General features: G+C 44.6%; 1 protein-coding gene across 4 annotated transcripts in view; it reads left to right on the forward strand.

Annotated features, from left to right (window-relative positions):
• LOC147630514 (mitochondrial-processing peptidase subunit alpha-like) overlaps nt 1-19,451 on the forward strand; it is a 52,182-nt gene extending 32,731 nt beyond the window's left edge. For 3 of the 4 annotated variants that reach the window (XM_086810401.1, XM_086810402.1, XM_086810404.1), the window contains 2 exons: nt 18,914-19,045; nt 19,177-19,451. In XM_086810401.1, the coding sequence (XP_086666527.1) occupies nt 18,914-18,963 (50 nt within the window). In that variant the 3' untranslated portion in view covers nt 18,964-19,045; nt 19,177-19,451. Of the gene's footprint in view, nt 1-18,913; nt 19,046-19,176 lie in introns of those variants that run through there. The other variant, XM_086810403.1, reaches the window with a different exon arrangement.
• The last annotated feature ends 3,951 nt before the right edge of the window (nt 19,452-23,402 follow it).

Consider the following 23,402-nt stretch of genomic DNA (forward strand, 5'->3'; position numbering starts at 1 on the left):
CTGTAGAAAAAATGGGGTCCATCTGCTCAAACTCCGTACCATGAGTTGCCCAATGCTGTACATAAGTACACTCCACTGAGGTGGGCATCGCAAGATGAAAGGACTCCACATCCCCCTCTAAAAAAAGATGTCGTCGGATTGGTACAAGCCCAACCTGATTCTGATCCAAATCCAAAAAACTCTGGAAGTACCACCGTGCCCCAGGCACGGTTAGCAACCACAGATCCAAAGCATCCCACCGGGTCTAAAAGTCCATCCTCCAAAACAACAAACTTGCACACCACATCAAACCCAATGCAGAATTGGCAGGGGGAGGGGTATCCTTAGAAGCATCACAAAGAGAGGCAGAGGTAGACTCCTCACAACGAGGAAGGGAAGCAGGAATATAAACTGCAGTGGTAACAAAGTCCTCAAAAGCATCACTGAGAGCAGAAGACTATTCCATAAGTAGAATCAGATCCCAATATCAACAACAAATAAGTGATCCATGTGAAAGGATCACACCTCACAGGCAAAACACCCTCCCTTTTCTGCAAACACTGCAAAGAACACAGGTTCAGACAAAATAAACTGCTCAGGATCTTTGAAAAGATCACAACTCTCCTCCAAAATCTGTAAACTCCTGTCACAGAAGAAAGTCTCCACAGAAACAAAACAGCTCCGGAAACTGATCCTCAAGTGAAGTAGCTGGAGATGGGCCCCCTCTGAGTGTAGAAAACTCCTTTGGGAAGCAAAACGCAGCCAAAACACTGCTCCCAACAAAAAACAGCACTCCACCGCCAACAGAAGGCAAGGAACATGAAGACACCGGGAAACCGGAGACGATGACGTTAGTGGCCAACTCCAGGCGGACGTCGATGGCCAACCAACGCGACGGACAGCAGCAAAATCGTGAGATGGAAGTCCTTGCCAAAAACTCGAAATTCAGCCCCGTGCCATGTAAGGCGCAAAGTGGGTGGAGCTCCACCCACTGTGCTTCGAGCTGTGTGCGAATGGTGCGTGACAGCAACCTGGTTGTAAAGCTCTGATACCACTCGTGGCCCAGGTGGGTTGCTGCAGACAGACATTTAGGGTTGGCACAGCAGCACACTCACACACACAGTGAAGCAAGTACACAGTACACTCAAGATGGTGATAGATGCAAAGTATGGAGCTTGTAGGTCAACTCCATAATATCATAATACACAAAGGGAAAAAGTGCCCTTGGTTAGCCCATGTTCACATGTGGCACTACTCATATCATATAAGTCAATAGCTCATATCATATATGCCGATAAAAACACAAGTTTGGGGCGTTTGGAAGCAACAAATAGCTCCACGAGTTGCTAAAAAGGGTTGGGGCTTTATTTTGAGTAGTTGACTTGCAAAGAAGGCAAGGGAGGTTATTTTTAGCTGGCCGACTTGCATATGTGCATATAGATAGCTTGGTCTCCTTCTCTCTTGCGCTGACATACAAGTGGTGGTTTGCTGTTTTTCCGCTATGGACAGCCCCATAGCAGCCTCTACAGCATTCTCTCTCCATCATGTGCATAAGCAGCGCTTCTGTGACTCATATCATACAAGCACAAGCTCTTCTATGAAGTGTTTACGGGCTGAAAACAGAATTTCAGAAATGGACAGCTTGTACAGATTAGTGTTTTATGTTTGCTTTTGGGTGCCAGAGGCGTTCTCATGATGACCCAAGCATAGACAGTTGTTAGACATCATCCCCTGAGGGGCTAGTCACCCCTCACATATGTTTTCCCATATTATTTCCCATTTTATGGAGTCTTGGGCTTTTTTCCCTTGTCGTGGAGGACCTTTTTCCCCTAGTCGGCTGCCTTCATATGGGCATATATAGTTGGCTTGCCTCCCTCATTCTTCACTGCTTGCTTAGCATTGTTTGCTGCAGTCCCTCACATACGAGGTTTTCTCCCCTCTTGCTTGGGACATGTATTCCTTTGGATGATGATATTGAGACCAGGTTCTCACCTGTGTTTCCTCTCCATCTCTCTCTCACTCTCTCTCATGTGTTTCCACTTTTCCTTCTTCCGTTGTACATTCTATCATGGTATCAGAGCGCCGGTGATCTCTAGTGTTGGATGCTCCCTCCTCTACCTCCTGCGTTTCTGCATTTTTTTGCAGATGGATAGATCTGCGGTTTTTTTGTCAGAGTTGCTGTTGGTTGCCTGCCTCTTCCAGGCGTCTTCTCCATTGCAGCTATTGGTCATCCTTTCCAGGTTTTGATCCCTAAGATTCACCTGTTTTCTGCTCTATTTTCAGGGCAGCAGCACCTAGAGTGCTGCGTTTTTCTACAGGTGGTTGGCCATCCCATCTATCGTGCTTGTTGTCCAGCCTCTAGGCAACTGTTCGACAGTTGACTGCCCCACGACCAAGGGCCTGTCCCGGCCGTCGCCTTCGTGCTTGCCGTCCAACCTCCAGGCGAGTGTTCGCCAGTCAACTGCCACGACCAAGGGCCTGTCCTGTTCGTCAACTTCGTGCTTGCTGTCCAGCCTCTAGAAAAGTGTCCGCCATTTCACCTGTCTTCTGTCTCCTGCAAGCCTGCTGTCCGTCTGTGTGTGGCCAGCTTCTCAGCACTTCTCAGCTTTGACGGCCTAGCTCACGCCCCCCTCCACATCTTTGGCTTCTAAAGTGGAGGACAAGTGGAGGACTTGACTCAGAGCCATTTTCTTTGGCTTCTACTCTTGGGCCTTCTGTGAATTACATGCTTCATTGCAAAGTTCCAGGTGTAGGCACCAGTATATTGAAAAGTTCCAAGTGTAGGGTTCAGTAAAAATTGGGGTTTCTTTGATGCACAATTGCGCTACAGGGTACACACATTTTTTGGGGCTTTGTGATTTGTAAGCCCAACGGAGCATGCAGTGACCTATGCAACCACGTGTACGAGAGATAAAGATAGAGAGAGAGAGAGAGAGAAGGGGGAGAGAGATGGGAATAGGGGGGTTTCACATAGTACACCACGCTGAGCGGGGAACAGGCCCCGCCCCCTCTCCAGGAATTTATTTCAGGAACAATCCACGTGCTTTTCCAAGCCAGGACCAATACAACAAATGAATACAATATCAAACAAAGGGCTGACGTTGTTGATGTTGAGGCACAAGATAGCTGATGCCGAGCTCACCACGAGGATGACCCACAAGAGGCTTACACCGGGTTTGTACCAAAATCCAATGAATCCAACTATATCCAAGTATCCACAAAAGCTCTTTGTTCTCAATCCAATCCGGACAAGGACAATCTCAGAAATATCCACAACTAGATCCCTCCTTCTTGAGGGTTTAGAGAAGTTGATGTTGCTCAAACGGAATACTCATAGGGGATTGATGCTGAAGATAGAGGCGGCAACAATGATGCTTTTAGGGCAGAGAGTAGTGCACAGGCAACACACAAAGCTAAGGTGGTGGCTGCAGATTGTGTACAAGGTGAAGAGCCGGGGGTGCAGACTATTCAGCCGGTAGGCGGCAGTTCTGGTGGCACAAGGGCGGCGTTGTGTTGCTCCTGATGCTGGCAGCGACGGGAGGCAGTGGCAAAATCGTCTATAGGTGGCACAAAGGTGGCGCCTCCGGAGGGTGGAGGCGGCTCAGGCAGACAGAAGTCTTGGCGACGGCTAGAGCAGTGGTGGCATTGGCTTTTGCTGGCTGCTGGTCGGCTTTATATAGGGCGGTGCATAGCACAGATGTAGGCGGCTGGTGGCGGAGCAAGCGTTGCTAGTACTGTTGGAGGTGCAGGTGGCCGATAGTAGGCAGAAGTGGCACAACAACCAACGCATAGAAGGTGGAGCAAAGGTGGCAGTCGGCGGTGCATTGGGTTTTTGCCTGGAGGTTCTTTTTACAGCATACTTGGTTGCAATTGTTTGCATCTCTCTTAGCAGAGAGCTTTCAGCATTATGGCTGGGAATACAACATATATATTCGGGGTTTTGTCCCAAGAGGACAAACTGGATGGCAATAATTAGAGTTTCATGGTCCGAAACCTTCTTGTGGCCAAAAGTTTATGGGGTTATGTATCAGTTGAAGATGTATGCCCTATAGACATAGCACCTACCACACTTGGCCGTGGTGCTCAGCAAGCTGCAGCACCTTCTCCTCCCTCACAGGAGCAGAAGAGATGGGATACTCGTGATGCCCAAGCGATGGCTTTGATTGCTTTGTGAGTAAAGTGAACAATTATACCGCATGTCATGTCTCGCAGTACCTCATGGCGAGCTTGGGATGTACTCGAGACCATGTATCAAGCTAAGAATGAGGCCAAAGTTGCCTTTCTTAAAAGGGAGTTGGAAAAGGAGTTGGAAAATGTGTCCATGGAAGATGGAGACATCATGGCTAATTATCTTACAAAATTCAAAGATCTTCGGGAGCAATTGCTTAACATTGATGAGGTCATTCTTGAAAAGGAGTTGGTCTCCAGGACACTATTATCATTGCCAGAAACTTACTTGAATTTCCACACATTGCTCACTCTATCTATACGGGGAAACCAGGAACCAATCTCGTTTGAAGAGCTGGTTGGTTTGTTGCTACAGGAGGGAGTAGAATTGATAGAATAAATCTTCTGTCGTGTGTGGCGGTGATGGGCCTTTTGTGCCCAAGGCAAGGGCAAAGGAAAAGCCAAAAGCAATTTTCAGCCAAAGGCTGATTTGGGACAGCCTTCACAAAAGGCTAAGAATGATGTGACCAAGCCCAAGAAAAAGGGCAAGTGTCACTACTGCAAAAAGCTAGGTCACTATTTAAATGAGTGCAGAAAGCGGCTTGCAAAGGAGAAGAAAAAGGAAAGCAGCATGGCTGAAGATTCTTCATCATCTCCTGCAGTGAAAGATGATACGTCAATAAATCTTGTGGAGGATGAGTGGACTTTTCTTACTTGTAGTTATGATGCATCATCAGAGCATATCTCTCTTAGTGTCAATTAAAGACTTGATACATGGTACTTTGACAATGGTGCTTCTAGACACATTACCTCATAGAGGAATCTGTTTAAGAAGCTTATGGCTGCCCCCGAAGGCAAACGGGTAACATGTGTGAACAATTCTTCTTACCCAGTTTAGGGTGTTGGTGAGGTGATCCTCACAACAACAGATGATGGAGATTTATGCCTTCGAGATGTATTGTATGTGCCTGGGATCAAGAAGAACTTGCTAGCTGTCTCCTCTTTTGCTAAAAGAGGATATGCAGTGAACTTTGAGGACAACAGGTGCATAGTCAAAGACCGTGAAGGTGGCTATGCATTAGTCACATCCGGCACATTGTACCATGGGTTATATCAGCTTGACAAGTTTGACAAGAGAGAGCATGATGCTCATGTGGTTAACTCTTACACCTGCCATGCAAGAGGTAGAATTGTGGCATGCCAGGTTTGGGCATGTGAATTATGGCAGTGTGATGCTATTTCAAAGGTATCAAATGGTGCAGGATATGCCTCGTGTAGAACTGCCACCAAAACATGTATGTGAAGGGTGCATATTAGGTAAAATGCACATAAATGCATTCCTAAAAGATGAATCAATCTGCAATCCCAAAAAGAAATGGAGTAAGCCTAAATCCGTCATCTCAAACTCCTTTGACAAGGCAACCTTTGTCACAGCTATGTGCTCCACAATACCGCCAGTGAGAATAAGATCATCCACATAGGATAATCAAGGTGATTATCCTGCGTTCCCGAAAGAGATACAAGTTCGGATTTGCAACTGATCTCTGGAAACCCTTTCCAAGAAAGAAAGAATCAATCTTCTGGTTCCAAGCCCTGGGAGCCTGTTTAAGACCATACAAGGCCTACCGTAACCTATAAACCATACCTTTTGATCGTGGAACCTCAAAGCCTGGAGGTTGCTCAGCATACACCTCCTCCTGCAAGTCACCATTCAAGAACGCAGATTTTACATCCATCTGATACACCGGCCACTGCTGAGAAGAGGCAAGGGCAAGAAACTGTCCGAATCGTGGTCATCCTAGCTGTCGGTGCAAGTGTCCTCATAGTCGATGCCAGGCCATTGAGCATAGCCCTTAGCCACAAGTCTGGCCTTGCGCTTGTCCATTGACCCAGCAGACGTATACTCGGTCTTGTAGACCCTCTTGACACCAATGACTGACCATTTTGACGGCCTCAACACCAACTCCCAAGTTTTATTCTTCTCTATGGCTTCAAGTTCCACTTGCTTGGCTTTCCTCCAAGTCTCCTGCCACCTGGGAAAGAGCTTCCTTAACAGAAGTAGGTTCTTTGTCTCGAATGATACGAGACATCAATGCATAGTTCACCTGTAACAGCTCCTCTAATTGACTTTTATCACGAACTCTGTGCGATCTTCGAGGTCCATCCTCTGTGGTCCACTCGGAGGGATACTCCGTAACACTTGACTCTTGAATGGTGTCCAACAACCACTTTGGTACTCGAACAGTATGCAGAGCCTCCTATTGCTGCTACTGAGGCTCATCTCCAACCTTAGGCTCAACCTCTACAATTGACTGAGGCTGGCGAGCTGGAACAATAGCCTAGGAATCATCCTCATACTCATCTGGTTCTCCAAGAAGTGGTGGCTTCTCAACAGTGGAAGCTGGAACATGCTCATCAAAGACAACATCTCTGCTGACAACCTCGTTCCGCTTTGGGTCATATAACCTGTAGCCTTTGGAAAGAGAGTTATATCCCACATAAACAAGCTTCTGGGACTTCGAGTCAAGCTTCTTTGGAATGTGAACATAGGCATGACTCCCAAAAACACGGAAATGGGAGACGTTTGGTTTCCTGCCAAAATAAGTCTCATATGGAGTCATCTTAGGTACTGAAGTCGTCGGAGATCGGTTGAGGGTATGGACAGTCGTAGCCACAGCCTCTCCCCAAAGTGGACAAGGAAGATCACGATGCTCCAACATCGTCCACGCCATCTCCACCACAGTTTGGTTCTTACATTCAACTACTCCATTCTCTAAAGGTGACCCTGTATTGGCCAGATCTCGCTTGATGCCATGTTCCGCACAAAACCGCACAAAAGCATTAGAAGAAAACTCCCCTCCTTTGTCAGCCTGAATAGTCTTCACCTGCAATCCAGACTCCTTTTCCATCGTAACATACCAATCCTTGAACTGAGCAAAGACTTGGTCCTTTGGGGAAAGAAAATAAATCAATGTGAACCTGCTACAATCATCCACGAGTAGCATGAAATACAAGGAACCTCCCAAAGATGGGGTGTGCATAGGTCCGCACAAGTCAGTGTGTACCAGCTTCAAAGGTTTCGAAGCCCGCCTAGTAGCTTGCTTTGGAAAAGACTCCTTGTGCTGCTTCCCACGGATGCAAGAACTGCAATGTCCCTGCTTGCTGCCAACATCTGGCAAGCCATCCACCATCCGGTCCCGGAAAGCTGGCCGCAGCGCATCCACATTCAAGTGGCCAAAACGGAAATGCCACAAATCACCGAGCTGAGTACCTCTCAGAGAAGAGAGTGGTGAGAGTTTGTAAATCCCATTCTCCAATCCGTCTTCCCAAACAACCAGGCCTATTGCTTTGTCCCGGGGAGCAACAAAATGCTCATCAAACTCCACCCGCATGCCAGTCTTGCAAATCTCATGCACTGACAAAAGATGAAAGCCAAGAGATGGGACATAAAGAGCCCGGGAGGAATGCTTCCCATCGGGAATAATTTCCAACCTGCCCTCACTGTGAATTGGGATAGTGGATTTGTCACCAATAAAGATGTGACCTGTCTTCTGTCGAAGATCATGTAATAACTCTCGAGAAGGAGTCATGTGCTTGGAAGTACCATTGTCGAGAATCCGCTCCCGACTTTTATGCTAATGTACGGATACCAACCTAGATATCTGGTAACAACTTGACTTATGGGTACTCAGATTGATGCGGCTAGAGATTTCTTAGCGGATATGCAAGAAATGCTTCTCAGTGCCCGAGACGCTATCAGGAGTGCACAAGATCGTGCACGGTTTTATGCTGATAGGCAGCATTCATCGCCAAGAGAGTTTACCAAGGGAATGCTAGTTTATTTGAATGTGCGCCCGAGTTCTGAGATGTTATTGTAAAGTCCTTCTCTGGATCTTTCTAAACATAGCTGAAAACCAAGGTTAGTCTTTAACCAAATCATGAAGTAATGCTAGCTCATCTCCCAACCACGACCGACGTCCACCGATCTCCCTTGAGCCAAGGCTAGGGCTTCATGCACAATCCCATAAGCCCGTGTCTAACTCTAGCGTCCCATACCACCGAAGGTCGCCCATAGGCCTTCAACACGCCTACCTACGTACTTGCCATGTGCGTGGCATGAGCATGTCTGTTCTCCTGGTCCACGCCAGTCCGTTAGTGGTGCATCTGCACAACTATATGTCTCAATAACCCAAGCTCTCACTTATATAGTGATAACTATGCCATAAATAGCTAACCGCTATAAAAGGCCATTAAGCTTGTTCTATCAATCCAAGAACCCTAGCCAATTATCAGCCTACTAATCGCTAACCCCACTAGATTATTTTCCTAATCCGTAGATTAGTGTCCAGATACATAACATTTCTCCCCTCTTCAAATATTTACTCTTAAATGAAAGTAGTTGAGTCCACCTCTGCTCTGTCTTTCCACTTAATCTTATATTCAAGAATCAACTTGTTCCTAAGTTGTCTTTCCCTGAAATCTATAATCCTCTCAGGTTCATGTGGAATATAGAACATGTCACGTGCACTCATGCACTGTGGTACACGGTGACAAACTGGCTCATCAAGAGTGCAAGATTCATGTACAGAAGTAGTACCTTTTAGGTTTATTTGTCGTATGCCGTGACCCCTTTGTGAGCCTAGTCCGGGACATGTCAGGCATGAGCTACGTAGGTCAGTCTCCTAGCCTTAGAGTGTCAGGTCAGTCCTCTTAATCCACTGTGGAGAATTCAACAAGCATTCATCATTCAGGAGCATGTAGAGGTCAGCCCTAGCAGTAGTTGCATTAGGAGCATATAGTTGCATCACATGTAGAAGGGGGCCAACCCTAAGGCCAGCCTAAAGGCAGCCCAAGTGTTGGCTAGCCTTGCAAGGGGTAGTTAAGCCCCTAATCTTGCTCACAAGACCTAGTCGGCAGCCCTACGTGGGCTTGGGGATCCAGTCGGCCAGCAGCCCGATCAGGTACACCAGCAGCCCGCCGACCAAGCTTATCAGCCAGCCGATTGTGCATCTAAGGCATTTAATGCCATTTGCAGCAGTCGTGAGCATGTCCAGCAGGCCGACAGCCCCCTCAGGCAGCCGACCAGCACCTTTGGACCATATAAAAAGGCAAGAGGCAGTACAGTCCCAAAAATCATCATTCATTCAGTCATAGAATCAGAGTTAAGCATCGGCAGTCAAGCATGTATGCTTAGGCTTGTGCCTGTGCATACTTTGAGCTTACTTGTGCTCTCAGCCCAAGGCATAGAAGCTCAATCTCTTCAGGAGTTTGCAGCATACCTTTCCTCAGTCCTCGGGCCGGTGTATTACTCTCGAAGATAGCTTCACAGACGCCTAAAGCTTATGCACAATTTTGCCCAGTGTTTGGTCGCTTTGTCCTTGTGGTTGGCGGTCAGTCAGTTAGTTTGTCTACTTAGTCTTGTGGACACAGTTCAACTTGTTACAGTTCTCTAGAAGAAGAAATTAAGCAAATACTCCTGCTTGTAGGGGGGGGGGGGGGGGGGGGGGGGGGGGGCCTTCAGTGGGTAATTCGGGACCCTGTCTGGTGTCGACTCTACTACATCTATTTTCAGTTTCATGTATGCTGTTTTAAAGGATTGCTAAACTCACTAAACGCAGGTTTAAAGAAAAGGCCCCGTTGTTTCACACGGTCCTAGCTCAGTGCATGCTACATAACAAGTCCTCAACCTCAACAAGTTCCTGAGGGGTAACACAGCTCCCATCATCTCTTTTAGTCAACTGACATGAAAGACTCAATTAACTTTCACATTCAGAGGCAACTCTAGTCTATAAGCAACCTCACCAATCTTCTATAAGGTCCACAGTACCTAGGAGATAACTTCCCATCCTTCCTTGTACGTAACGTCTCTGAACTCTTGGGCACTTTCAAATAAACTAGCATTCCCTTGGTGAACGTTGCCTATCAACATAAAACTATGCACGATCTTGTGCACTTCTGATAGCCTCTTGTGCACGGACTAGCATTTCCAACATATCTGCTAAGAAATCTTTAGCTGCATCAACATGAATACCCTTAAGTCCATCTAGGTTCGTATCTGTACATCAGCATAAACGGACTGTAACCAGTAGCTACATGCTAAACATTATTATAGACAAACTCGACCATTGGGATGTACTCCTCCCAATCTGATGGTCTCTTAGAGACGTATGCACGAAGCATATTCTCCAAAACTTGATTCACCCTCTCTATTTCCCCATTAGACTAAGGAGGATCAGAGGAACTCATACTCAACGTAGTCTCCAATCTCCGGAAAACTAGGTACCAGAAATGTCTAGAAAACTTTGAGTCCCTATACTGAACTATATCAAAAGATAGTCCATACAAACCTGAAAGGCTGTTCAACAAACTGTTGTGCCAATTCAGTTGCCTTCACTATCACTTTTGTAGGTAAAAATCATATCATCTTTGCCAATCTGTCTATCATCACCCAGATAGCATCATGCCCTCTGCTGGTCCACGGCAAACCTACAAAGAAGTCCATGGAAACACTCTCCCATTTACCTCTTGGGATCTCTAGAGGATGTAATATACCTCCAGCCCTAAGGCATTCAGCCTTTTATTCACTTGACATTGATGACACTTTTCCTAATCTCAACGTTATCCGGTACTCAAACCTTATCAGATTAGATTAGAAGGTTTTTGCCTATAGATTAGAAAAGGATAGATGCAAGGCTTTATTAGTAGAAAAGTGAGCTTTGCATTTTGATTTTTCTTGGTTAAAAAGTAAAAATCAAGATGTAGATAAGAGAAAGAAAAGATTCACCAAAATTGTAGACAAAGATGACATTTGTACTTGGTTAGATTTTCTCCTAGATAACCTTTATATATCCTTAAGCGACTCTTTATTTAAGTAGGCAATTGGTATTCCTAGGGATACCAATTGTGCTGTCATTCTTGCTAATTTTTATCTTTTTACTTGTGAGTTTGATTTTATGGAACGCCTTATTTATGCTAATACTTGTCCAGTCTTTGACCTCTTCGTTCTCGACATTCCTTCCTTTCAAGAGTTTTTGTATATCAGTCCAAATTCCTTAGGTAGAGGGATCTATCCCAAGGAATTTTGCGAACTTAACCGCACCTCGAATAGCGATAATTGCGCTTTTTTAGACCTTAAGATCACTCAATCATCTTCAGGCTTCATAGTAGATATTTATGACAAATGCTTATAACCTGAATATGCTAACTTAAAGATCATTTGGATGCCACACTTTTCTTTCAAGATTTCTGATACAGCTAAGTATGGTGTTATTTGCTCTTAACTTTTTAGATTCTCTCGTCTTTGCTCTACTAAATATGCCTTTATCTCTCAATCATGCCATCTTATTTTGCTGCTTATCAAAAAAGGTTATAGTTTCAATAAGATTTTGAAAAAGGTTCGTTCTTTCATGAATCGTAGTAAGTTTATCTTTGGCATTTCAGCTTTTGGAATGTTTAAAATGATAAGGAGTAACTTTTATAGAAGTGGGGAGCTGAAAATCCCACTTAATTCATAATTCAATGCTCTTTTTTGTAAAAGTGGCTTGTTCTAGCGTTGAGTAGGGTTTGTTGTTGCCGAGTCTGCCGCCTCCGCCCAGCCCTACCGGCGGCGTTACTGCGCAGGCGATCATCTCCGCCCAGCCCAGTCGGTTGCCAGGCCGCCGCCGTTGGACCGGCGGCTAGTGGGGAGCGAACCACCGTCGCTCAGCCCGTGAGCGGCACCTCCGCCGCGGCAGGCGGCGCTTTTGCGCAGACCTTCGCCGCCGCCCTTTCTGCCCAGCGCCTTCAGCGGCGCAACTGCGACCATCGCCGCCACTGCCGCCTCTCCCGGCTGGCACCCTCGCCGGCACCAGGGCCGCCGCCGCCGCCGCCGCCCAGAGCCTCCATCCGTCACTGCGTCGTTTGTTGGAACCAGCCCAGAGCCTCTGCTTCGTCAGTCGTAGCTCAGCGCCCAGTGCCTCCATCCATCGATTCACGTGCCCAACAACACCCCTGGCTGCCGCCTGCCTTACACGTCTGTGCCATCCGTACTGCAGGTACTTTTTGACAGAATTTTATTCACATGAAAATACAATTTTTGCAGCCACTTCAGTGCAGGCAGATTCAAAGAAAAGTTGCAGGTGGTACAGCGTTTAGGCAATTTGGGGGATTTCTCAATTTGAGGCCAAATTGGACATGCTGCTTTGCTTAGAATTTGGGGGTTTTCCAAATTGAGGTCAAAATCAACAAATTGAGCCTCTTTCAGTTGCAGCAATTTGGGGCTTTTGTGAAAATTGGTCAATTAACTGCAAATTGAAGCGATTGGAGTGCATAAAAATTGGGGTTTTTCAGATTGGAGCATGTAATTGGGCATTACAGCTGTGATTTGTCGCCTATGTATACACATTGTGTGTAATTGGACAATTTGGTGCAGGTTTACACTTGCTTCAGTTTGCAGGCAAACATTTGCACAGGACATTTGGTTGCCTGGCAGTGCACATTGGTGTTTGGTTTGCAGGTATATTTTGCAGTGCACATTGGTGTTTGGTTTGCTTGCAGGTATATTTTGTTGACATGGCTCAAAATGCTACAGATGTATTTGGTGTGCTCACCCAGGAGGACAAGTTGGATGGATCTAATTACTCCCTCTGGAGTTTCATGATCCGTAATTTGTTGGTAGCCAAAGGGCTTTGGGGCATCGTGTGTGGTGATGACACACGCCCACTTACCATATAGCCAGCCACACCTCAAAAGGGAGGTGCTCCAAGAGCTCGTAAAGTAGAACCTGCTCCCACACAAGAGCTGAAGAGACGAGACTCTAGGGATGCATAGGCCATGTCATTGATAGCCCTTTGAGTGAAAAGGACTATTATTCCGCACATTCGTTCTTGCAAGACATCGAAGCTTGCATGGGATACATTGGAAGCAATGTATCAGGTATGCAACGAGGCAAGAGTTGCCTACTTGAAGAGACAATTGGATCTTCTTTCTATGGATGAGGGTGACTCCATGGCAGATCATCTCACCAAAGTCAAAGATTTGCAGGAACAATTGCTCAACATTGATGAGGTTATCCCAGACAGACAGCTGGTCACCAACACTCTTCATTCTTTACCACCTTCCTACTTGGGCTTTCACACCTCTCTCAACCTCTCAATGAGAGGAGGTGGTGATCCCGTCACTTTTGAAGAGCTAATGGGTTTACTCTTGCAGGAAGAGCAAACAAGAGCAAACTTATCGAGCAACCGTGGTGGAGACAAGGCATTTACAGCCAAGGATAAGGGTAAAGCAAAGAGCTTTAAGCATGGGGGACAACAGTCTAGCAAGGCTGGTCATGGACAGCCCTCTTCTGGTGGTGAAAAGTCTGACAAAGGGGATGCAAACAAGCCCAAAAAGAAGGGCAAATGTCACTACTGCCATAAGCCTGGACACTACATCAGTGAATGTAGGAAGCGGATTGCAAAAGAGAAAAGGAAAGAAGCAGGCAATGCAGTAGCAGACTCTTCTGATGACAAAGCACAACAATCAGCTAATGTAATCCAGGAAGAGTACACTTTTTTGGTCACATGCACTAGTGGCACACAAGTGCTTCAGACAATGATATGTCTTGCATTGCATCTGACAGACAGGATGTATCATGGTATTTTGATAGTGGTGCTTCGAGCCACATCACTTCATGCAAAGATGTATTTCAGCACTTGGTTTATGCTTCAAATGGCCGCACTGTATCATGTGCAGATCATACCACATATCCAGTAAAGGGAATTGGCAATGTCATACTTATTGCAACCAACGGTGCCAATATATGTATGAAAAATGTATTGTATGTTCTAGGGATAAAGAAAAATCTGCTCTTCGTCTCAGCCATAAACGACCAAGGTTTAAAGGTTGAATTTGAAGATGGGAAGTATTTGGTAAAAGGGGAATTGTTTTTTTCTTCGCAGTTCATGCATATCTTGGTTGAGTAAAAAGCAACCCACTGTTGCCACATCTACTTGTGAGGTTGAGTACAAGGCAGTCTTCACAGCTACAGTAGATTGTGTATGGTTGAGGAGATTATTGGTTGATCTTCGTGAGTGTCAGCAGACACCCACCACCATTCTCACTGATAGCCAGAGTGCTATGGCCGTGGCACGAAATCCAGTATTTCATGCACGTACCAAGCACATTGAGATTCATTATCACTATGTCAGAGAAAGGTTACATGTAGGGGAGATCAGTTTATCTTACTGCCCTACACAGGATAATGTTGCAGATCTATTCACAAAGGCTTTACCTCGAGAAAAGTTTGAAGCTTTCCGCAAAGCTTTGGGCTTACTCTCATACAGAGAGTGATCTGCCACCTTGTATAGGTTCACACTTCCACTACAGGGGGGATTTGTAGGCATATGCTCACTTATGGTAGTGCTATGTGTGAACAGGGCTTAACCAAGGGCACTTTTTCCCATGTGGTTTTCCCCCTTGGATATTAAGTGTGAAAGGACACTCTACATATAATATTTTGTACTTCTATATTATATGGATGTGGCACACATGCAAGGGTTGACTTGCATTTTGTGGTTACCACACTTTTGGCTCTCTCTCTCTCTCTCTCTCTCTCTCATTTCTGTGTGTGAGCTTCTCCATCTTGCACCTAACCCTAATGTGCAGGTTTGTGTGTGTGAGTGTGTGAGTCCAACACCAACAGTTTTGTTTTCTTGTTTCTTGTTTTTTGATTTTTTTGGGTTTTTTTTGTTTATTTTGTTTTGTTTTGTTTGTTTGTTTGTGTGTTTTTGTTTTTTTTTAAATGTCTTAATTAAAAGTCTTCGTTTGATATTATCTTTTGATTTCCTCTCCTTAGTAGCTAGGTTTGTTAGTTTATTTATTTTTGATCTTTCAAATGCTTTGTTTTTGTCTTTGTCCTTCTTCACTATTATTTCTTTCTCAAATCTCTCAATTCGTAAGTTTAGATTTTTTTGACCTTATGAAGGTATGTACACAAACCTTCTCATTCTGGAACAACAATCCATCCAAATAAGGAACTCACCACCAGCCACACTCCGGAAGGCATGACTCCTGTGTCTCGGTCTAAATCAATGGAGCTCCTTGCTTGGACATGCTACCAATACTGACCAAAATGATTGTCGGTCTCACATAGCCCTCTCAAAGAGTCATAAAGGTCAATCCTAATCTTAGTGAAGCTCAAAGAGTCACTTCCCCACTCAAGGCATCCGCCACTCTATTCACACTACCCTTCCGAACTTTATCTCCATATCAAAATCTTGCATGAACTCATCCCACCATGCCTTCTCCTCCTCACCTCAAGTCTATCACATATGTGTTATCAGTCATTCTGTCCCCCGCAGTTCTGCATTTCCGTTCTCACAGGTGTTTGTCTCATTTCTGATGCCCATTCCGACATGGTATCAAAGCCCCAGGTGGCTTGAAGCTTGGAGAGAGTGAGAGCTTGAGGGTTTGCTGTTTTTTGGTGCGGATTGAAGAATTTCTAGGCTGTTCGCGACGTGGTGAACCAGGTAGAAGGTGGCCATCATTGCTGGACAGCCACCTTGCATAGCAGTTGCAACCTCTTCTTCATTTTTTTTCCCACCCACCGTTCCTTCCAAGACCTTGTGAACCCCCGAGATGGCAGATTTGCTCGAGATAGCTGAGAAGCATGTAAAGATTCCCATCCTCCCAACATTCCCGGTGGATCGAGAGTTGGACGGGACCAACTATGGCATCTAGAAGGTAATGATGTAGTCTGTCTTGGAGTCTTGTGATTTGGCTGACTTCATTGTGGTTGGAGTTCCAAGGCTAGAGTTGGAGGAGGAGGAGCTTTCACTATCTACTAGGAAAGAGCGGGAGACTCAAGCACAATTGTGGGATCGTGTCAATGTCTGTGTGCGTTCTTTTATCTTCCTTAATTGCACACCCCAAGTGATCAATCACATCAAACACACGACGCTCGCTCGAGGGATTTGGCAGCACTTGGCTTCTTTGTACAATAGGGTATCGCCCATGAAGAGGATTTTCTTGGAAGTGCTGATGCGAGTGATGTATCTTGCAAAGTCTTCGATGATGCGAGAGCACATCGACAAACTCTAGGCTCTTCAACAGGAGGTTCTTCAGAGGATATAGCCATCACCTTGTTGTTTGATCTTACCCCTTAGTACTCAGCTTTCTATTCTTCTTTGATCTCACTAGTGGGAGGCTCAACACCATTACATGGGAGGAGCTTGTGCCGATGTTTTTGGACCAATAAGATCGGTTTACGAACCCTCCACATTGCGGAGGTTCTGAGTTTTTGACTGGCCAGTAGTCGAAAGGCTGCAACAACAACAACAAGGGCAAAGGGAAGCACCGGCGAAGTCTTCTGAGAAGAAGCCCAATTTAGAGCGTGATGCTTTGAAGGCCGAGCGGACCTATAACCATTGTGGCTAGAAGGGTCACTATTGGAGGAAGTGTCCTCAGCGGAGCATCGAGAAAGGTGCTGATTCCTCAGCTGCAGCCGCAAAGACTCTAGCTTTTGTGCACTCGGAGATTATGGACACCGGAGCTTCATCGTCTTCGAGCAGGGAGGCAGTTGGTCTCACAGCTAGGGATACTACTATAACGGAATCTAAGTGCTCTACCCTATCCAAGCCCCAAACCTGAACATGTGCACTGGAATCTAAGTGCTCTATCCTATCCAAGCAGTCAACGCACACAAGTGCGAGAAAAGAAAAAAAATTTGCAGGTTCTGTAGGCTTTGATACCAACTGTAGAACACTTATGCATATGTGCTAGGGTTTTCTAGAGATAGAAAGAAGAGTGCAAAAGAATCACACATACAACACACACGAGTTTCCTAAACTACTGCTCCGTATTATGTACAAGAAAGAAGTAATACAACTGAGTACAAGATGTGGTTGACAATGAAGACATCAAATCATAGCCGTGTGACCCATTGTACACTTTTGGCTTGCACTTTGCCTACAGGGAAACACTCTGTGAAGTCCAACACCGAGGAAAGAAGATGAATATGACGATTTGGCTACCCACGTATATGTATGCACCAATGCTCCTACTTACTGCTGTTGATCACTTGCACCCGACTGCGACATCATCAATGCCATGATCGCCGCCACATCATTATTGCCACATGGCAGTGCCACGTGTCACTTGCGCTGTTCGACTCTGCCTGTCGGCTGCTATTTGATGTCCGCTTGTGCCTTGCATACTTGTAGGTGTGTCACGGCTTTGCATGTGCCCCCCCTTCTCTCTCTGCCTGCTGCCCTGCTACCACCATCTGCGGCCCTGCTTATCTGCTGTATGGTCAGCACCCCAGGCTCCTATACGGCCCTCGTACAGCCTGTACAGGTTGCTGTACAGTCTGGACGGCTTATGAGCCTTTGCTCCGGCCATGCTACCCGCCTAGGGCGCCCCCCTACATGTGCATAGCATACATGCACAGCTCTCCTACAGCCCAACATAAACAGGGAGGACATCTGGGGTGGCTTCTGGCAAACCAAAAGAGTCTCTACACAGCGGGGTTTCCAGACAATTTTTCCCTCTTGCACATCTACACATCTTTCCCTCTCTTCGCTCTCCCTCTCATAATCCACATGCATCATATCGTGCCTGGAAAAAACTGAGAAAAGCACCTACTTCTTTGAAAGATCAAAACATAGAAAGGCGACTGAAAGAAATTTCCGAGTTTGGGCGACAGAATTGAAAAACACCCATGAGACATGCAAACCTTGCTTTCCCGCCTCGGTGATTAGATCAACCCTAAAACACAGGCTCAACACAAGGTATCATAGCTAACCTAATCGAGGGAGGAGGTTTGCGAATGCGGACTGTGTTTGGGTGGGGAGCTCACTTGCACCCTTCAATGTTTGTTTGTACCAACCTTGTGTTGAGCCTCTATTTTAGGGTTGATCCTTGGGGGATCTTACATTTGGTATCAGACCCCGCCTCCATGATTAGGTTAGCTCTAATAACAAATGTAAGATCTCCCAAGGATCAACCGCTAAAATAGAGGCTCAACACAAGGTTAGTACAATTAAACATAGAAGGGTGCACGCAAGCTCACCACCAACCACGGTCCGTGTTCGTGGACCTCCGGACTCACTCCCATATATGCATGCCAGTCAGCCCTGGTGTCCCATACCACCACTGCCTACTTGTACAGGGCCTTGCCAAGACTATATATGATCCGCCATGTCCATGACAAGAGTATGACAACTCTTGGTCCAGGCACAAACCAACTGTCAGCCCATAATGATAATAACCCATAAGTCACTTATATAGTGACTAAAAATAACCATCCAGTCATAAATAGCTAGTATCCATGGATTTATTAATAATGAACCCTAGCCACCTGTATCAGCCTGCTTCCCCTAACCTTGCCAGATTAGGCCATAATCCTGAAGATTAGTATTAGGTACGTAACAGCAACTCACTAGGTCCGGCCCGCTGTTGGCTAATGGGGTTGCTCCCATGAACTTCAAGTTGAGAGCTTTCAGTTATTGCCACCTCTTCATCCAGATTTCAAGGTCTCTAATACCCTTTTTTTTTTTGACCATGATGTCTTCATCTGTCTTCCCTTCTACTTTTTTGGTTTCCTCTGTAGTATTGGCATGTGCTTTCTGTAGCTCTTCTGCTAGCCTGCATTTTATTACTGCAATGCAACTATTGTCAGCGACGTACCTCGTATACCCTAGTGCTCTTGCATTTCATGTAAGTGTGTTTGCACTGCTATCATGTTAAGGGCCATTTGTGCATCTTTCCATGCAAATTCTTCCAAAATATTGACTTTTTTCTATTGCAGTTGATGGCGTGCCCACTTACGGTAGTATGGAAAAGCGATTCAGATGCTAGTACACGTGAGGAATGCCCAGCCCATATAGCTTCAAATAGAGAGCTGTCACCAAACAAGTGTATAAACAGTAGCTGCGCGGAGGTAAGGCATCTAAATTTGTAATCAGAAATTGTTTATCAAACATTGAATAATCCATCTCAAACAGTAAGGGGCTGCATTATTTTTTTCCCTTGATTATCTCATTAAATTATGGTGCACCTTGTTCCATCCAGATCATATTCTTGTGCACGATCAATTCTTGGAAGTGGAAGAAGATACTGTAACATTACAGGTTTTTATTGACACCTTGGAGGCTCTTGAAGATGAAATGCACTTCTCATGCTACATGGACTTGGATTTCCTACTCAACATTTGAGTGGCATTTGAGCTAACCTTTTGCGCTTGCATTTGAGCCAACATTTGAGTAGCCTTTGATGGCGTTAAATTTTTTGAAGATTGTTTCACGCACATACATGGTGGACTAATACAAATGATTTTTTTATCCTCAGGTTTTGGTACCCTTGTAACTCAATTCATGGATATTCTTTTTCCTGTATTTATGATAGAAACATTAGTGAAGGCAACGAAAAGTCAGGAAACAAAGCTCCAACAATCATTTCTTTTAAGGGGATGATTTTTGTTTGACAAAAAAGGCTTTAATGCTAAGAGAAAATTGTTTTGGCTGAATGAGTAATCTCACATTAATTTCTACGATGTTTTTTAGGCTTCCTCAACCTCCAAAAAAAATAAAATCAAATCCCAACTCTACCTGTGCTACCCAATAGCTCTCTTAGTAGACATTCCTTTTCTATCCCAACAACACAAAGCCCTTTATCTACTTTCTTTCACCTTCTTTCCATCTCTACAAGATCTCCCTTAGCTCCTTGTCTTCTATGCCATCCATTTCTCCATTTATACTTCTCCTTAAGCTTCTCCATAGCTTCAAAATGTTCCCACATGTTATTAGAAGGCCCAGAGCCACCATTCCTTTAATGTCCTCAATAAAAATTCAAGATGAGGATGAAGAGTGGATTGTTATATGTACTTTAGGAGGCTGATCTAAATTGCCATGCAACCTTCAATAAAGGAATAAATACCTCATCTGAGAGCCATTAGTGAAAATGTTAATATCCTTGATTTTTCGATAGCAAAGGAGGGGAAAAAACTTGAGAAGGTGAAACATGTGTATACATTATTTTTTGCTGAAGTTTGATCCAAATAAGAGTATAAGATTGGGAGCGAACTATAAGTTTGATCCAAATAAGAGTATAAGATTAGGAGCGAACTATAAGCATATGATGTTTGGGTTTGTTTGTTATAAGCATACAATATTTGGTTTTGTTGTTGATGGTTCTTCCTATTACTTAGGACTCGCACGAATAGTCCTTGAATGGTTGATTTGTGTGATTTTCTTTCTCTCTTTGTTTTTGTAGACATTTTCCATAAACTTGTGTTGCGTAATAGCCTTTGGAGTCCTTGAAAAATGCCTTCAAGGCACTCCATGGAGAACTAGTGTGTGAGGTGAGAGGAGGGACAAGGATCCGTAGTCCAACATGGTGGTATGACAATGCTTGCATGAGAGAAGCAACAGAAACAACTTCCTAAGGAGGAGTGGAGCTCTTGGAGCATGGCTTAGCCAATTGACCAAGATAATATTTAGAGTCGAGGTGAAGTGATTCTCTATTCTCTTGAAGCCTATATTGTATTGTATGCTGAAGGGGAAGGGATTACCTTATATCTTTTGGACCCCGTTAGTTATTACTATGATGCACATTCTTCACAAGAGTTACACTAAAGTAGTCCACACTTAATCTAGTAAGAAACCTTATGTTGCATGTTTTAGGACTTTTGGAAGTGACTATTTTTACGCATATTCTAGAACCAAGTGGGACCCAAAGAATTTTAAGGAGTGAAAGGGTTACAAACTTGAAGCCAAAAAGATCATGGTGAGTTGTGATGTGGTGTCTATAGAGTAGCACCATGGATGGAGGAGGTTCCTTCCATTTTGAGATCATTTCCACTCTAGTGAAGGGGGGGAAACAATTTGCATAGGTGCAACACGTGTACACATTATCCTTGCTAAAGTTGGATCCAAATAAGAGTATAAGATTAGGAGGGCATAATAAGACCATAAGATTAGGAGTGAATTATAATATTTGGTTTTATTTTGTTGATTATATCTTGTTGAAGTTGGATCCAAATAAGAGTATAAGGCTAGGAGTGAATTATAAGCTTACAACCTTTAGTTCTTCCTACTGTTTAGGACTTGTACAACTAGATCTAAGATGGTGCAAGATGTATCGAGCATTTTCAATTGCTTAAACTAATAATTTTTTGATTAAAATTGTGTTTAATGGCTAGCATTTGGAGGTCTTTACAAAGGTCTTCAAGGCACTCCATGGAGAACTAGTGTGTGTGAGGTAAGGCCCCATAGTCCAACATGGTGGTATGGCAATGCTTGTAGGAGAGAAGTAATAGAAACAACTTTTGAAGGAGGAATGGATCTTATAGAGCATGGCTCGATGCGAGTGATGAATTCCCCACAATAGTATTTACAGTAGAGGTAGAGTGATTCCCTATTCTCTAGCCTATATAGTGTGATGCTTAAGGGGAAAGGATTGCCTAATATCTTTTGGACAACATTAGTCAATACTATGATGTACATTCTTAACAAGAGTTACACTAAAGTAGTCCACACCTACTGTGGTAAGAAACCTTTATGTTGCCTTTCAGAAGTGACTATTTTTATGCATATTCTAGACTCATATAGGACCAATGTGATAAAAATCTTTTGGAGTCAAAGGGTTACAACCTTGAGGCAAGAAAGATCATGGTGAGTTGTGTGATGTGGTGTCTATAGAGTAGCACCATTGGGTGTAGCAGGAGGCTTCTTCCATAGTAAGGAGATCATTTCCTAGCAATCACAACCACTAGATGTAGACTTGCAAGCTCCATCTTTATACACAAAAAGGACCACGCGCATGTGGTGTTCCATAAGAAGTGGAACCTGAAGATGAAGACAATAAACATGCATAACCATAGAGGGTAAATCCATTGCCAAAGTAGAAATCCACCAGCCAATATATATGCCAACAAAAGTATGTCATTCAAAGTGGATATAGGAGAAAAAAAAGGCTCAAGCTAACATTGTTGATTATGCACTTATGGTAAAGATGATGAAGGTTCATGAGCTTACAAGCTTGGAGGAGGCATAAGAAAATCCAAACTAGTTAGGATCCGTGAAGATAGAGTATGACTTTAAGTCAATCATAGTCTAAGAGAGCTACATTTGTGATCTAGTGGATCAACCATAAAATCTAGTGGATCAATCAAAAAATGTAGCTCTCTATCTTATAGAGAGCTACATTTGTGATCTAGTGGATCAACCATAAAATCCAAGGTTATTGGCATCAAGTCGGTGTATAAAAATCCAAGCGTATAACTTATGGATCATTAGAAAGTATAAGGTCCAACTCATGTGGCAAAGGAATTTACATAAGTTAAGGGATTTAACAAGAGACATTTGCCCCAATAGTACCATAATTCACACAGTCTCGGCCTTACCTCATAAAGATGTATAATTTTTTTAAAAGCTTTTTTGGATGTACAACTTAAGGAGGAGGTGTATAAGGCTTGCAGGTGACACCCTCCCTTTAAATTTTTTATATAAACCTCCCTCACTCCCTTTGATCTTGTTTTGTAGGTGCCTCATTTCTCTCTTTCTCTCTCTCTCTCTCTCTCTCTCTCTCTCTCTCTCTCTCTCTCTCTCTCTCTAATCTTGGTCCAAATGCCTCCCGCTCACCTTCTCGATCTTACTACAAGTGTCTCCCTCTCTTTGATTTTGGTGCAAACACCTCGCTCGCTTTCTCTTTCATCCACTATTGGTATCATAGTCACCTCGTAATCATCATGATTATGTAGGCATGGAAACTATAAAGTGATTAGTTGAATATTACGAGAGAAGTTAATGGAGGTACATACTATTGAAGCTATTCATCGCGCTCTCTCTCTCTCTCTCTCTCTCTCTCTCTCTCTCTTCTGAGCTGGGTTCGGACCACTTTTCCAGGATCATGGACTTCCCAGATCAAAGTTTATCTTCTAGAGCTCCACAGACACAGTGAGTCCTTAGTGAGATCTAGATCAGCTGTACTTGCTCGAGGACTAGCACAGAGAGATCGCATTGACTTCTTCTAGACCAGTGCAGAGAGCTCTCACCGACTTCTTCCAGACTAGTGCTCTGAGGGCCGATCCACCCACCATATCCGGACCAGAGGCTAGTGTAGGAGCTCGGCCGAGAGGTGTGACACTCGACAGATCCACTGAGTTATGTAGAGCTCGACACCCTAGATGCCATGGCCCTTGCCCCACGGTCACGCCACTACGGGAGGATCCGTGCCATCATTTCCCATCATCGCAGGACCTTCTCGCCGGCTCAGTTTTACCACCTTGAGCACATGGT

This window comes from Cibotium barometz, chromosome 16, assembly GCF_041138505.1.
Source record: "Cibotium barometz isolate CiBa-2024 chromosome 16, ASM4113850v1, whole genome shotgun sequence".
Taxonomy (NCBI): Eukaryota; Viridiplantae; Streptophyta; class Polypodiopsida; order Cyatheales; family Cibotiaceae; genus Cibotium; species Cibotium barometz.